Source organism: Phacochoerus africanus, chromosome 2 (assembly GCF_016906955.1).
Source record: "Phacochoerus africanus isolate WHEZ1 chromosome 2, ROS_Pafr_v1, whole genome shotgun sequence".
NCBI lineage: Eukaryota > Metazoa > Chordata > Mammalia > Artiodactyla > Suidae > Phacochoerus > Phacochoerus africanus.
Genome location: NC_062545.1, coordinates 75,576,113 through 75,592,968, shown reverse-complemented (window position 1 = coordinate 75,592,968; position 16,856 = coordinate 75,576,113). Strand labels below are relative to the sequence as shown.

The following is a 16,856-nucleotide window of genomic DNA, read 5'->3' as shown; positions in this document are numbered from 1 at the left end:
AGCCACAAGGGGAACTCCGAGAATGACTTCTATTAAAAGGATCCTATAGGAGTTGAGAAAACGGCCAAACTCCTACTATACCCATTGTCTTTATACTTTAATTTCCATGTCCATTATAGAAGAACTTATTCTAAAAGTTTCTTTTAAGAATGAAGTTTTTAACCTGGGGCCAATGGGTGAAAGTCAGAGGTCTGTGAATTTGAATGGGAAAATAATTACAACTTCATTTTTACTAACCCTTAACTGAAATTTACTATTTTATTCAACTGGTAATTAATATAGGCTACAAGTCACAATGGTATTAGTGGTACCTTGACTTTGTCACCAATAGAAACAAAGATATTTTTATATCCCTTGTCAGTTTTATTTGTTTATGCTTGTCCCTATTCCAAAATCATGGTGGTTATTACACTAGTTGCCAGTTCTTGTTATTTAATGCATTAGCAAAGATACACAAATTTCCTATACCACAAAAAAAATTTGATATCTTGATAACTGCATTCAATATAATTGTCTTCTTGTGTATTTTATTTTGTGAGATTGAAGGCATTTTTCTAAGAAAGTGTCCATAAGTTTTACCAGACTGGCAAAGAGATCAGCCACCGATCTCTTGGAAGTGGATCTGTCAGCCCCATCAAGACTTCTGATTGCCATCTGCAGCCCTAACTGACATAGTCACTGTGACTTCATGAGAAATCTAGAGCCAGAACCACTAACTAAGCCACTCCCAAGTGACTGACCCCAGAAATTGCAAGGATAATATATGATGATTATTATTTTAACCACTGAGTTTTGGGGTAATTTTTATGAAGCAGTGAATGACTAAATACAACAAAGACTTAGTCAAAAATCAAAGATGGTACCAGGATCTTGGAACAATTTTCAGTTCATTTCTGACTCACATGGAACACAGATTATCCAGTAGGGGTCCAGAAATTCAAACTTTTAATATTTTCTACATCATTATATAAGTTTGTTTTTTATATGTACTTTATAATGTACTTAATATGGATAAGAACACAACTTACAGGAGTTCCCATCATGGCTCAGTGGTTAACGAATACGACTAGGAACCATGAGGTTGTGGGTTCAATCCCTGGCCTTGCTCGGTGGGTTAAGGATCCGGCGTTGCCATGAGCTGTGGTGTGGGTCGCAGACGCAGCTCGGATCCCGCGTTGCTGTGGCTGTGGTGTAGGCTGGTGGCTACAGCTCCAATTCGACCCCTAGCCTGGGAACCTCCATATGCCGCGGGAGCGGCCCTGGAAATGGAAAAAAAAAAAAAAACACAACTTACAGATAACTAAATATATGCATATTGGTGGTATATAAGTAGTTTGGCTTTTTTTTACTGTAAGAGATACTCAGCTGAAAGACATTTTGAGGTTATATAACTTCATTCCTAACCCTAGTACAATTTAGCAAATGATGCTTCTTCCTTGTGTATATCACCATAAATCCTTCCTGTAACACAAGAGTCACCATATTCCAAGTCACATATTTGGCAGCCACATGCTTGGCAATCCTGGTCAGACTTTGAGATATAAGGATACCTCAGGATGCTTTTCTCTGGACGCTAAGCTCCTGGGTTTAGATGAAAAATCCAGGTGTCAGAAATATTTCAAACCACTAGAAATGCGGTTCTTATAAGGTACTCTCTGTATGGTGTGTGTATATATGAGTGTATGTGTGTGTATGTGTGTGTGAATGTTGGGGGGGAGGGGAGTGATTCCGACAAGAGTCCAGAAAACAAGCTCATTTATTTTTTCATATCTTTACATGGAAAATACCTTGTTTTTTAGTCAATTTTATAAAAATATATTAAAGGGAATTGAAGAAATGGGCTTTCTAAACACCTCCATTCACCCCTATCTTCTTCCTTAAAAATTTCCATGCATTTATTTCTTATAGCAGTCATCAGAAACTACATAAAACTTGGAGCTATGCTTTTTAAATTTAATTTAGCATGTTGATCAATGTACTCTACTATATGTAATTAGCTATAAGAAAATAGTCTAGCCTAGAGTGCTCCCCACTAGAAATATAATGCAAGCCACATATATAAGTTTAAACTTTCCAGTAGCTACATAAAAAGTAAAAAGAAACAAGTGAAATTAATTATAGTTGTCACTCAGTGTCCATGAGAAATTGGTCCTAGGACCTCCACAGATACCAAAATCCATGAATGCTCAAGTCCATAATTTATATATATATAAATTTTTTTTTAATGGCTGCACCTGCAGTATATGGAAGTTCCCAGGCTAGGGGTCTAATCGGAGCCATAGCTGCTAGCCTACTCCACAGCCACAGCAATGCCAGATCCAAGCCGCATCTGCGGACCTACACCACAGGTCATGGCAATGCTGGATCCCTAACCCACTGAGCAAGGCCAGGGAGTAAACCTGAGTCTTCATGGACACTAGTCACATTTGTTTCTGCTGAGCCACGACAGGAACTCCCAAGTCTGTTATATAAAATATCATAGTGTTTTCAAATAACCTGCACACATCCTCCCATGTACTTTATTTTATTTTATTTTATTTTTTGCTGTTTTTTTTAATGATTTTTATTTTCTCCATTATAGTTGGTTTACAGTGTTCTGTCAGTTTTCTTTCTGTGTGTGTGTGTGTGTGTGTGTGTGTGTGTGTGTGTTTAGGGCCACACTCATGGTATATGGAGGTTCCCAGGCTAGGGGTCTAATTGGAGCTACAGCTGCTGGCCTATGCCACAGCCACAGTAACACCAGATCCGAGCCGTGTCTGTGACCTACACCACAGCTCATGGCAACGCCGGATCCTTAACCCACTGAGCGAGGCCAGGGATCAAACCTGCAACCTCATGGTTCTTAGTCAGATTCGTTTCCACTGCACCACAACGGGAACTCCAGTCAATTTTCTACTGTACAGCAAAGTGACCCAGTCACACCGACACATGTATACATTCTTTCTCTCGCATAATCCTCCATCATGCTCCATCATAAGTGACTATTCCCATGTACTTTAAATCATCTCTGGATAACCTGTAATAACCTAATACAATGTAAATACATAGCATTAAATGTAATACATTTAAATGCTGTGTAAATAGTTGCCAACACACAGCAAATTCAAGTCTTGCTTTTTGGAAACTTCTGTAATTTTTTTTCAAACATTTTTAATCCGTGATTGGTTGAATCCATGTTTATAGAACCTGAAGATTCCAAGAGCCAACTGTATATCTTATTTAATACACTATATCCAAATTATTATTTTAATGTGTAATCAATGTAAAAATTGATATATTTTACATTCAATTTTTCATGCTAAGTCTTTGAAATCCATTGTGTATTTTATACTTAAAGCACACCTCAGTTTGGATTAGCCACATTTTAAGTGCTCAGTAGCCACATGTGGCTCATGGCTATATATCAGAGAGTGTTGGTATAGCCATTCCCTACTGAATGGACATTTGAGCTGTTTCCTGGTTTTTGTTTCTTTTTTTCTAAGACCACAGCTGTGGCATATGGAGGTTCCCAGGCTAGGGGTCAAATCGGAGTTGCAGCTGCTGGCCTACACCACAGCTGCAGCAACACTGGATCCTTAACCCACTGAGTGAGGCCAGGGGTCAAACCCCTGTGAGAGTCTTAACCTGCTGATTGTTAACCTAGATTCTTAACCTAAGTCAGATTCTTCGCCTGCTAAGCCACAACAGGAAGTCCTGTTTCCTGGGATTTTTGGGAACTGCTGTATGCATTTCCCCTTTTGAATGAATCCTTAGGCTGGTGCTCCCATAGGCACTCTGAGCATAAGAGCAACATCCTTTACCAGTGCATTTTAATAGATAAAAATACATAGAGACTATATCTGTCTTTCTATTAAGCTCGCATGCACCAGGAGGGCAGGAACCATTCCCAATTAAATATTTGCTGACTTAAACTAAATAATTTAGGGAGTTCCCTGGTGGCCCAGTGGTTAAAGATCTGGTGTTGTCACTACTGTGGCTTGGGTCACTGCTGTGGTGTGGGTCTGATCCCTGGCCCAGGAACTTCCACATGCCACTGGTGTGGCCAAAAATAATAGTAATAATAATTTATCTCATCTCACTTTTTCTAGAAGCAGAAGAAACTGAAGCCGAGGCAGACGAGGAGATTGAAGTTGAGGAGTCTGAGCTTCATGAAGGGTCTGAGGTCACCGAAGTAACTGAGGAGACCAGGGCTTCCTTACTTGACAACTCTGACGTTCCTGAAACAGAACCTGAATCAGGTTAGACCTTATTGAAGATCATGTCCTTAATTATACTCTTGCCCACTGGTGTGTTTGTGGGGGCACGTATATGCGTTTATATGGTAATGAAATGGAAGCTAAGAACAGAGAGATGTGCCCCAGAGCTCAGCCATTTAATCCAAATCACAGCTGGAAGTGTGGTAGGAAAGCCAAGTCTGCTGTGCCTGAAGCTGGCACTCAGGCACGGGGTCTGCTATGTAATTCGGATAAAGTGTTCACGAAGCAGGGGAAAAGAGCCATTAAAGGTGCAAAAATATAAAGCTTGCTCTTTTCTCCCAGGTCTCTCTCTCACCTTGTCATAGTACTTTTTATTTGCTATTTCATGTCGTTCTAAGTAAAGAAACATGAAAATTTTAAGTTATTAGCATGAATTTTACCATTCATCTTTATGTTGTGTTATGCCACTTTTCAGTGCAAACATAAGAGCTCTTAACTTGTGTGCAGAATCACCAAAACCATGTAGTTTGTATTTTGCAGCTCATACGTATATGTATATATATATATATATATATATATATATATTTCATTCTTATCAGAATACTTAGTTTCATGCACAAAACTAACTCACCTTCTTGTTTTGCTTCTTAATATGCATATATTCTACCAAAGCTCTCTAGTTTTAGCTTCCTAATGATTAAAGACTGAAAAGAAGAGGAAGTTTCTGTTACCCCCTTTCCCTTCTTTCTATGTCATCACTTTCAGTCTAAGTGTTTAGCTAATACAGAAAAGTTACAGGAGTGAGAAAGGATGTGACGAGTTTCCATGATCATTCAAGTTTCTTTGAGGGCCATCACCTTCATTCTGCATCTGGAGCAAGTTCTAGTTCGAAGGGAAACCACAGCCTCTCAGGGCTGTCGGCATCCTTCCCTCCCCACACCAGTAAGTCACACTCGCACACATCATGGGTCCCCTGGAATTCTGTGTACATGATGGCGTATCAGGAACGCTCTTGAAAATGAGATGACAAAGAATGGCAGGCACAGATCAGTGTGTATCTTGTGCTCTATTGTCCTGTGGAGTCCCTTTGGATTTTGCTTACAAAACTCGGTTCAAGGATAAAATTATTGAAATTTCAAAATAACTACCAAAGCACATTAAACTAAGTATGAGCCATGCTGGGCTGGAGATCCAGGCCAGTTGCACAGGTCATACACCAGGCCAGCCCTCTTCAGAAGTCCAGTTTGGTGGGTTGGGCAGGGCAAGAAGGAGTTTGTAGGCAACAAAAGTCACTCTTAGGACTGGAGAATGGGCTTAAGCACAAGATAGAGTACCCCACTGTGAAGAACCTCGGGGCTCAGAAATGCTTCCAAGCACAATTAGTATTAGATTAGAAACTAATCCTACAGAGTAAAGGTCTTCAGATACCTGCAGCGAAATGCTAGCCCTGGAACAATTAAGGCCTGGAAACCTGCTGTTAGCTGGTAAAAGAACCAGGACTAAGGGGAATTTGTACAATGAGAAATCTCAAGTTTAATGATCTTTAAAAAGACCATTTTTACTACAAGCATTGGCATTAGGTTTAGGGGACAGTGAGTATAAAATCAGAACCCTTGTGCCAGACAGAAGAACTCAAAGGATAAACTACCCAATTTGCTTTTAGGAGTTCCACACCCCTATTGATTTGAGCTCTCACCTAGAAACTTCATTATTTTCTTGACTACCTCACCCATTAGGCTGACAACAGTCCTCCCACCCACCTACCTTTTGTGAGAAGATAGCTCATAAAATATCAAAAGAAATAAAAGAAACTGACATACGTTAGACATGACACAAATATCCATTAAATATTCCCAGATTTCCAACATTCCCAATGTTTCGCACTTGATATTTACTAATGTAACAGATCTAGGGGAAGATTTAGTTTTCTTGCCTTTGATTTCATTAATTCCCCCCAGGGAACCTAAGTTGGTTATTCTAAAACCAAGAGCCTACTCCATTTAGGGTCAGTCCTACTCAATGCTGTAAACATGACTAGGCTTCTCCAGGGCTGATTCAGTTCTGTGAATCGTAGGTCTGTTTTGCTATATTGAACCAGATTCTGTTTCACAGAGGGACTTGCATGTGGGTTAGCTAGTGATTACTTCTTCCATCAACAGGATCCTTTATCACAAGGTCTTCTCCTCTAAATTGCTTAAGTAAGCACTTTCTTTCCTCTTAAAACTGCCTTGTCTAGTCAAAAAAAAAAAAATATATATATATATGTATCAGTATAATTCCCACTTATATGAGATACTTAAGAATAGTTGAAATCATAAAGACAGACAATATAATTTGGTTGCCAGGGGCTGGGAGGAGGGGAAAATTGGGAGTTATTATTTAATTAGAGTTTTCAGTTGTTCGCGATGAACACAGTAATGAGGATGGATGGCGGTGATGGTTGCATAGCAAGCATATGTCTTTAATACCACTGAACTGCACACTTAAAATGGTTAAGACGATAAGTTTTATGTTATGTGTATTTTACCATAATGAAAAAAAGAAGGGAGAGTTCCCGTCGTGGTGCAGAGGAAATGCATCTGACTAGGAACCATGAGGTTGCGGGTTTGATCCCTGGCCTCGCTCAGTGAGTTAAGGATCCAGCGTTGCTGTGAGCTACGCTAGGTCGCAGACGCGGCTCGTATCTGGGGTTGCTGTGACTGTGGTGTAGGTCGGCAGCTACAGCTCCAATTTAACCCCTAGCCTGGGAACCTCCATATGCCGAGGGTGCAGCCCTAAAAGGGCAAAAGACAAAAAAAAAAAAAAAAAAAGAAGGGGAAAAAAACCTACCCTGTATAACATAAATCTACTGCTTTGGCATTTTTTTACTTTATCCAGAGTACCCTATAGTAAGCTGAAGAGGAATGCCAAAGGTATGTCCACTTCCTAATTCCTGGACGTTGCAGATATTACCTTATGTGGGGGAAAAAAGGTCTTTGCACATGTGACTAAATTACAAATCTTGATATGGGGAGATTATGTGGTATTATCTAGATGGGCTCTAAATGGGAGGGAGATTAGATTCACACACAGAGGAGAAGGCAACATGATGGTGGAAGCAGACACTGGGTGTTGCAGCCTCCAGCTGGGGAAGAACCGTACCCAGAGAAGCTTCAAGAGGCCAGAAAGGATTCTCCTCCAGAACCTGGAGAGGGAGCACAGCCCTGCCAATACATTGGTTTCTGACATGGCCTCTGGAACTATGACATAATACATTTTTGTTTCAAGCCACCAAGTTTGTGGTAATTTGTTTTCACAGCTACAGGAAACTAATAACCCCCAAAGCAAGCTTTTTATGTCTCATGCCAGGGAAACACATCTTTTACTTTGAAGTTTGACTTCTGTCTTGACCCCTAGGATAATCATTATCTCTGAAGATGACTGAAGCCACATTTCAAACTTGTCTCTCTAGGCTTCTTAGAATGAAATGACATGTATACCACTTAGAAGTGGTACACATAAGGCAATAACCCATGCATTCAGAGGCCGGTTAATCACTTTCCCCATTCTCATTTGCTCTCATTATGTACTGGTTAGGTGTAGTCCAATTATATGGAACTTCAAGAACGTGAGTTGAGCTTAGAATAGACATTGGCTCAGATCACAGTGCTGTATTCCAAGCACTTCATGAACATGTAATAGAGTCAGCTATTAATAAACATTGGGAAATTCATCCATTCCTTCAACATGTATTTATTGAATTCTTTCTATGTCAAGCAAAGCAGTGGGCACTGCCCTGGGTAGTAGGGACTTAACAGTGACCAGGACAGTCAAGGTCCCTACCCTCAAGGAACCATCAGTCTGTGAGGTGAAGAACAGGTATAAATAAGCCAATAACTAGGATAACTTTTGATTATATTAAGTGCTATGAGGAAAACCTATGAAGGCACTAAAGCAGTGCCTGGGGTATAGTAGGTCCTCATTAAATGTTAGTTCAGTGAGTGAGCAAGGTAGAGACTATGAGGGTGTTTGGAAGAGGCAACACTGAACATTCTGGTCAAGGAAAAGTGTCACCTGAAATGATAGTTGAGGCAAGACAAAGGTGCTGAAAAGATCCCTCCACTGCCAAGGCTTAGAGGAGGACACACTGCACATGGTCAAGAAAGAAATTGAGTGTGACTGGAGCATAGGGAGCAAGAGGGAGAGGATGAGATTGGTGAGCAAAGCGGAAGCTAGAGGCTTAGGAGATGGGAGTTTTTCCTAGGTGCAAGCAGTACATCTGATCTCATTAACATTTTAAACATTTCACATTGGCTGCTTTATGACAAGTTACAGAATTATTCTGCCTCTCAAGTTTTCATTTGTAAAACAGGGCTAGGAATATTTATGTAACAGAGTTTTTATAGAGATAGGAACATTTATTCAAAGCACCCAGCAGAGTCTGTCTCATAGTTGATGCTTTAGCATCATCGTTACCAGATTAGCACTTAGAGATTTGTTCCTCATCTGCCTTATGTAAATTCTGAAAAGGCCAGAGCTCAGAATTCCTAATTCAAATTAAGTGAATTTGAATCTAAGCCCTCTCAAAGCTAATAGTTATATTCCCTCCCCAAATATCAGAAGGAAGGGAACCAATTGTGGCTTAGACCAAACAGGATAAATTCCTAGAGCTGGTGAAAGAGAGGGTCCTTGTCCCTCAGCCATGGGGGGGTGGGGATGGGGGTGGGGGTAAACTCTGGAAAAAAATAGCACAGGTTTGCCAGGAAGGAAGAAGAAGAGAATGGAGCCTGAGTGAGTTATCACCAGCGTCTGTCACAAAGAGTATGGAATAATAAAGTCTCTCCATCTCTCCCTTACTAATCTTCACTAAATTCCACATTGCTCTCCAATACTTGTTTTCAAGTAGACTATTGGTAAATATATATTTACTAGGGTTGCAGTGACAAATTACCACAAACTTGGTGGTTTAAAACAACATCATCGATTTATTCTCTTCTGCAAAGACCCTATTTCCAATTCAGGTCACATTCACAAGTACCAGGGATCAGGATGTGAACATATCTTTGTCGGGTAGGAGGGCAGAAGTGAACCCATCACAAGGAGTGTAATTCAAGGAAAAGGAACAGACACCTAGGGTATACAAGGAGCAGTGCTCATAATGCCTGCTGCGCAGTGTGTGCCTAACACCTGTGGTTCCTTAATGGCTGTATAAAAACAAATGCCACAGTCTGATCATTCTGTTGCATCCCTCTCAAACAAAGCCTGACCTTACCGCCTTGAGTTGTCAGGACCAGGCTGGCAGCCTGGAGTGAGCAACTACTGAGCATTTTGCAAATTCCTTCCTGCCACCCCATCAGCCAAATAGAAAGACAGGAGAAAATCACCAGGGTTCTGCCAGAAAAATTTAACAATCTGTGATATTTCCTTTCAGTTTTTCTAAGCATGGTGTTTTGCAACTCTGGGCCTTTATGGTTGCATATAAATTTTTGGATTATTTTTTCTACTTTGGGATGGTTGATAATTCCCTTGGGATATCTCCCAAATGTCACAGTTTCTCCATTCTTGAGACTTTAATTTTGATTCTTCTCAGTCATCTGGCCTCTTTTAATAATATTTTAAACATCCAGGGTGGTATGTTCTGTGAGTTCTTACAAATCTCTTGCTTTCACATGAACAATAACTTAGATGCTATTAAATTATTGATAACCTTTTCTTCTCGAAATTCTGCATGTTGGCATTGCTTCATTTTCTTCCTCCAAGGAAAAATCTGATACTGCTTAATTTTTTTTTTTCCTGCAGAGATGCTCAAAGGGTATTTTTCAGTGCCATAGATATATACATATATATATATATACATATACATATATATGTATATATATACATTTTTTTTTTAATGGCCACATCTGTAGCCTATGGAAGTTCCTGGGTGAGGGGTCAAATTAGAGCTGCAGCTGCAGGCCTACACCACAGTTATAGCAACGCCACATCCAAGCCACATCTGCAACCTATGCCGCAGCTTGCGGCAATGCTGGATCCTTAACCTACTGAGCTAGGCCAGGGATTGAACCCATATCCTCACAGACACTATGTCAGGTTCTTAACCTGATGAGCCACAACAGGAACTCCACTATTTTGTCCTTTTTTTTTTTTTTTTTTTTTTGCCCCCACTCACAGCTTGTGTAAGTTTCTGGGCCAGGGATCAAACCTAGGACACTGTTGCAGCCTGCACCACAGCTGCAGCATCACCAACCCTTAACCCACTGCACCACATAGGAACTTCTTAATGCCATATTTTTTTAAAACTTGGCTAGTATGTGAGTGGTTTTTCCTGGAATTCAGTGAGCTCTTTTTATCTCCATACCATAATCTTTGTCCAACTCAAAATGGTTTTCTTTAATTATATCTTCATTTATTGTTTCAGGCTCCTTTTCCAGATCACTTTTATTATTTTGAGGGTTAGATAGTTATTACTTCTCAACCACAATAATCTTCTTCTTGATAGTTTTCATTTCTTTGTCTTCTTTCTGTGTATTTTTTAGACCGTTGTTATTTTCCACATCACTGATTTATTTTCTGCTTCTTATTGCCTCTCTCCTGATGTATATTTTAATTCTACTACATTTTAGGTTTCCTTGCATTGTGTTCCTATTTTAATTAGCTTTCTTGTATTTCTGCCTTTATGTTAGTTTGGTCTTTCTTTTAGCCTCTTGGTTCCTATTTCATAGACTCCATTGTCCCCCTGGGTTTTTTGAGTGCACCAAGCATAAATCTTCCAAAATTTACTTTATTCTGCTTGATATGAAGAATCTTTTTCATTTTCTTTTTTTTAATATAATGATTTTCATTTTTTTGCGTTATAGCTGGTTTACAGTGCTCTGTCAGTTCAGAAGCAAGCTCTTCATCCAAATCTTTGAATCAGTGCTCTCTCTCCTTCACTGTAACATATTTTCATAGGCCTTGCTGTTCTTGTTGTTTATCATTTTCTTGTTGTTGTTGACTTCTTCCTAAATGGATCAGGTAGAGTAGAGTAACCAACAGGAAGGGTAAGTAGAATATTTAGAAGAACCACCCTCCCCTCCCCACACCACACACACATATACCCCCTTCACTTAAACTTCTTGTCAGGTGCTCTCAGATACAGACCTTAGGGTCAAGTTAATCTTCATCAACCTGGTTCAACTTGAGATATTTAGTATCATCTTCAATGGCTCTTCTAGGCTGCAGCTAGATCTTCTTCATCCCCAGAAAATGCATTCTCTGATTAAGCCAGAGAAGCTAAGACATTTACAATTTTTCTTTATATTCTCAGTGCTCTTCTTATACTCTTCTTTAGGTGATTGAGCACCTTATGATTAAACATCCTACTGCCAGCCCAACCCTGTACTTATTCCCCTCTATTCTCTGTTCTCTTGAATATCAGACATTATAGATTCTGTAGGAAAAGGACCCAGCTATTACTTTAGCTAACTTAGAGGACAGTTTCCACAGTTTTACCAAATGTCTACCCATATGTTTAAAAATATGTGTGTCTCAGAGTTCCCGTGGTGGTGCAGTGGTTAATGAATCCGACTAGGAACCATGAGGTTGCGGGTTCAGTCCCTGCCCTTGCTCAGTGGGTTAACGATCCGGCGTTGCCGGGAGCTGTGGTATAGGTTGCAGACGCGGCTCGGATCCCAAGTTGTAGTGGCTCTGGTGTAGGCCGGCGGCTACAGCTCCAATTAGACCCCTAGCCTGGGAACTTCCATATGCTGAGGGAGCGGCCCAAGAAATAGAAAAAAGACAGTAAATAAATAAATAAATAAATAAATAAATAAATAAATAAATAATATGTGTGTTTGTGTGTGTGTGCGATTTGCACAAAATTTGTGTCTCAGAACTAGGAGAAAGTATGGCATGATAAGATAGATAATTAGTCCTTCCTTCCCTGAAACTGTCTGTGCTAGGTCTATATGTGGAGCGTGTCTTATATCATCCAGGAAAACAGTTGTTGATCTATATCTTCTACAGTGATATTAGTTGCAGTTCTTCGCAGCCTCACCACACCTATACCCACAGCTGGGACTTGGGCATATCATTGCCCTTCACTGCCACTTTATCGTCCTTTGGTGTATCTTCACAGGTATCGCAATTAGAAATTTAAAAAACTATCAGGCACTGCTAGTGTGATGCCATGTGAACCGAAGCTTGAATGATATTTAACAACTCTTATTCAGAATTTTATGTACCAGTTATTATTCTGTTCAGTGTCCTTTTTATATTCAAGAATATCCTTCATTTTCTGCCTTACATCATTATTTATGCCACGCTAAGCAATGAGATCCTACTGTATAGCACAGGAAACCATATCTAATCACTTGTGGTGGAACATGATGGAGGATAATGTGAGAAAAAGAATGTATATATGTATAACTGGGTCATTTTGCTGTACAGCAGAAATTGACAGAACACTGTAAATCAACTATAAAAAAAAAAATTTGATTTATGCCATGATGAAACCAAGCAGTGGGCTTGTGTGCCTGCAGAACAGCCAGCCAAACTCTGACAGTAGGTGTTTGCAGCAAAGTAAGGACTTATTGCAGGGCGCCAAGCAAGGGAGTAGGAGACAAGCCTCAGATCCACACCAACTTGGTTTTTGAGGTAGGGGTTTTAAAGGAGAAGAACAGAGAAGCTGCAGTTAATCATCATCTTGTGACATTCCTTTTTTTTTTTTTTTAAATTGAAGAGTAGTTGATTTACAATGTCATGTTAGTTTCAGGTATACAATACAGTACAGTGGTTCTGGGTGTTTTTTTTTTGGGGGGGGGGGGGTTGCAACTGTGGCTTGTGGAAGTTCCTGGTCCAGGGACTGAACCTGTGCTTCAGTTGCAGTCTGTGCCATAGCTGTGACAACGGTGGATCTTTAACCCACTGCGCCCATGGGAACTTAGTGTGTGTGTGTGTGTATTCTTTTTCAGATTCTTTTCCCTTATAAGTTATTATAAAATACTAAGTATAAATTCTCTGTGCTTTACAGTAGGTCCTTGTTGGTTATCTATTTTTTCTATAGTAGTATGTATTTGTTAATCCCAAGCTCTTAGTTTATATCTTTCCCCCCATCTTGTGACATTTCTTAATTGTAGTTTCAAGAGTCAGGATGCCTACAGTTTAGGAGCCTCTGGTCTGATGGTCCGTGACCTCAGGGGTCTGTGAGCTCATCTTGCCTTGGAGAGACAGCCTGAATTTGTACATTAATGATGTTTATCAACAGTAGCAATTTTAGTCTTCTGACTCTGGTTGATTAGTGTTCAGTCAGCAGAGGAAACAAGAAAGGGAACAAAGTTTTGAATAAAGAGTTTAATTATAAATTTGGCAGAGGAACTTAGTTTTAGGAGGACTCAGTTTCAACACTTTACCTAACAAGGACTGTGTTATCAATTAGACATAGAATATACAATTTAAACTGTGTTTTGAAATTTTGGCATAAAGAGTTCCAAAACTTTCATGAAGGAATAATGCTTTAAAATTCAAACACTAATTATTAGATTTTTTTTTAAGTATCTGAGCTGACTGAGGATACAACAGTTGGAACAGAAATTCCAAAAGGATCCAAAGAGGGCCTAGAAACTAAAGAATTATATGAAACAGGTTAGATCATAAAATAGAAGTAGTTAGTGCATAAAAGAACTTTTCATATTCTCTTACAATTTTAGGCATATTACCCACTTCCTGCTTATTTGTTTCTGTGTTGTATACCAGTTGATGTGTGTTATATTTATTTAACTTACTATATTAAAAGTGTATCTAGCCAACTTATAGTGCTATTTTTCATCAAATTAAACGTTATGCATTTTAACAGTTAAAGTTGCCTATGAAATTCGTATTAATTCTTTTCTTTATAAGTAATCATGCATCAAAAAACAAAGCATGATTGAAGCATGAATTTATAAATGTATGTTATTGCTTAGTTTATAATACGAAGTTTATTTCTTGCAAATGTTTTAAAAGTATTATAAAGTATAAATTATTTTGACAATATGACTAAAGATATAATACTTGAAGTCTCTTTTTTCTTTCCTTTAACTTTATTCAAAAGTTGTACTGCCTGAGTTTCCAGAAGACGCTTATCCTGATGTTCCTGAAATGGAGCCAATTAAAGAGAATATCCTATCTTTCTACTCTGCCTGGAGACAACTGGAAACAGCAATAAGTGACTCTTTTACTCAAGTTGTAAACTTGGAGATTGCTGACAAAACTCCAGAGGAACTACTTCAAAAAGTCGTGGAGACCATGGAAAGTAAGGGCTGTCTATAATGATCACATTTATGGCCATAAGCAGATAATATTAAAAGTACTGTGAAAATTTAAAGCCTTTCTCTATGATTTGTGAAGGAAAACATCCAGTATACCTGGGAATGATATTTAAAATATCTGACAACTGTCATAGCACAGGCACCCACCAATCAGAACAGCCGTGAGGCACAAAGAACACTGGCCAAAGTGGCCAGTTGTCCCTTAAATAATTTTTGAAGGCCTCTTTGCACACATGTTTAAGTTGAGAGATCAGTCATTTTAATTATTTTTACTTACCTTTGACTACTGTACTATGCTAAAATGCTAAAAATACATTCCCAACTGCTTCTTCTTTTTTTTTTTTTTGTCTTTTTGCCTTTTGAGGGCCACTCCCATGGCATATGGAGGTTCCCAGGCTAAGGGTCTAATCGGAGCTGTAGCCACCAGCCTATACCAGAGCCACAGCAACGCAGAATCTGAGCCGCATCTGCGACCTACACCACAGCTCATGGCAACGCCAGATCCTTAACCCACTGAGCAAGGCCAGGGATCGAACCCGCAACCTCATGGGTCCTTGTCGGATTCATTAACCACTGAGCCATGACAGGAACTCCTTTTTTCTTTTTCTTTTTCTTTTTTTTTTTTTTACAGAACCTTTTCGGTATCCTGGCTGGGAGTTAACCATAGATGATTATGACGAAGAAACAGAAGACTATCAGGCTGAGGCCGAGGTCGATGAGGAGCTAGAGGAGGAGGAAGAAGAAGAGGAAGAGGTGAGAGTCTTGGTTCTCACTCAGTGTCATCCTGTCATTAAAAGTGCACATATCCAGAGTGGCCAAAGACAGTTGTAGACTCCAAGAAAACAAGCAGGGATCTTCAATTTTTTAGCCATTTTCAACACACTTAAAACAACAGAAATTTATCCTCTCATGGTTAAAAAGCCCAGAATTCTGAAATCAAGGTGTTGGTGGGACCATGCTCCCTCTGAAGGCTCCAGGGACAACCCTTCCCGATATGTACTTCCAGCTTCTGGTGGCTCCAGATAATCCTTGGCTGGTGGCTACTAAACTTCTGCCTCTGCCCCTGTCTGCACATGGCCTCCTCTTCTGTGTTGTTTCCTTCTCTTATGAGGACACTTGTCACTGGGTTTAGGGACCACCGGAATAATGAACAATGATACATCATCTTGAATCCTTAAGTACGTTTGTGGAGATGCTTTTCCCAAACAAGGTAGACATGGCTACCAGGAGTTCTGGGAGCACATCCTTAGAAATTTTGATCTGGAAAGAACAAGAACACTATCTTTACATCCACCTAGAAGAATCACAAGAAAGAACTTTGCTTCTCCCACTCAGTCACAGTTGCCCTGATTAATCATAGTAACTAGAGGACTTTGTATGTGATTGAGCCAAGCTCACTCAGTGGCTGCAAGGTAGGGAGTGACTGTGATCTTCTGGTTCATTTGAGAACCTTAGAATGTGGAAGACATGGTTCTCCATGAGAACAGGGAGAAGGGTCACCTTACCTGAAAAGGGAAAGAAAGGTGCTATACAGACAAAAGCAAAAAAAAAAAAAAAAAAAAGTACACCACATCATAGTAAAAATTCTGGGAAGATATATACTAAAATGTTAACAGTTATTCTGGGAAAGATGGAGTAAAGGGATTGGATTTACCCTCCTTCCTGAAACAACAGAAAAATCGCAATAAAATATATGAAACAATTTTCAATACACTGTCATCAGGCAGTGAAGCACAGTGATCCCAGAAAGACTGGAAACAAATGAGGCGCAGTCTATGATTTCCCCATCATTTTCCCTACATTTTCCCCGGTACCAGGCCATGGTACAGGGCAGAGGGCCCAGGCAAGCCGGACAGACTCCTTGATGGGCAGACTGGAGTTGGGAGAGCAGAGAACCCTGGGGAGACGAAAGCAGCTGGAGTTCACATGGAAGTGGCCAGAGACAGAGCACTGCACGGAGAGAGAACTCTGGGCACCTGCAGAGCAGCCCCTTCATGTATTCAGCAGACAGAACACTGATCAGCTTCATGTGTAAGGAAACCATTCAGGGCCCAGGGAGCCCCACATGACAAGGTTAGAGCGACCAGTTCTTGGATCTCACACAGGGCCAGAAGGAATGCCTGTTCCACCAACTAGACTAGAAAAACCTCATCATTCACATGGCATCAGGGTAGTTTTCTAAAAAGGGTCTCATCTTAGGAATGGAGACAATTAGACCCAGAATAGTACACACACAATAGTAAAAACAAGTAAAAGAATTCCTGGCATAAACAACAACCTGGATGCATCTCAAAATAATTACGCTAAGAGAAAACGCTAGACCAAAAAAGCATACATACTATATGATTCCATGTATATAAAATTCTAGAAAATGCAAACTAATTATAGTGAC

At 39.8% G+C, this 16,856-nt stretch overlaps 1 protein-coding gene across 1 annotated transcript in view; it reads left to right on the top strand.

The window, feature by feature from the left end:
* AK9 (adenylate kinase 9) overlaps nucleotides 1-16,856 on the top strand; it is a 130,710-nt gene that overhangs the window by 62,628 nt on the left and 51,226 nt on the right. The window contains exons 19-21 of the mRNA XM_047769141.1: nucleotides 4,089-4,238; nucleotides 14,248-14,448; nucleotides 15,096-15,217. Of these exons, the coding sequence (XP_047625097.1) occupies nucleotides 4,089-4,238; nucleotides 14,248-14,448; nucleotides 15,096-15,217 (473 nt within the window). The remainder of the gene's footprint in view (nucleotides 1-4,088; nucleotides 4,239-14,247; nucleotides 14,449-15,095; nucleotides 15,218-16,856) is intronic.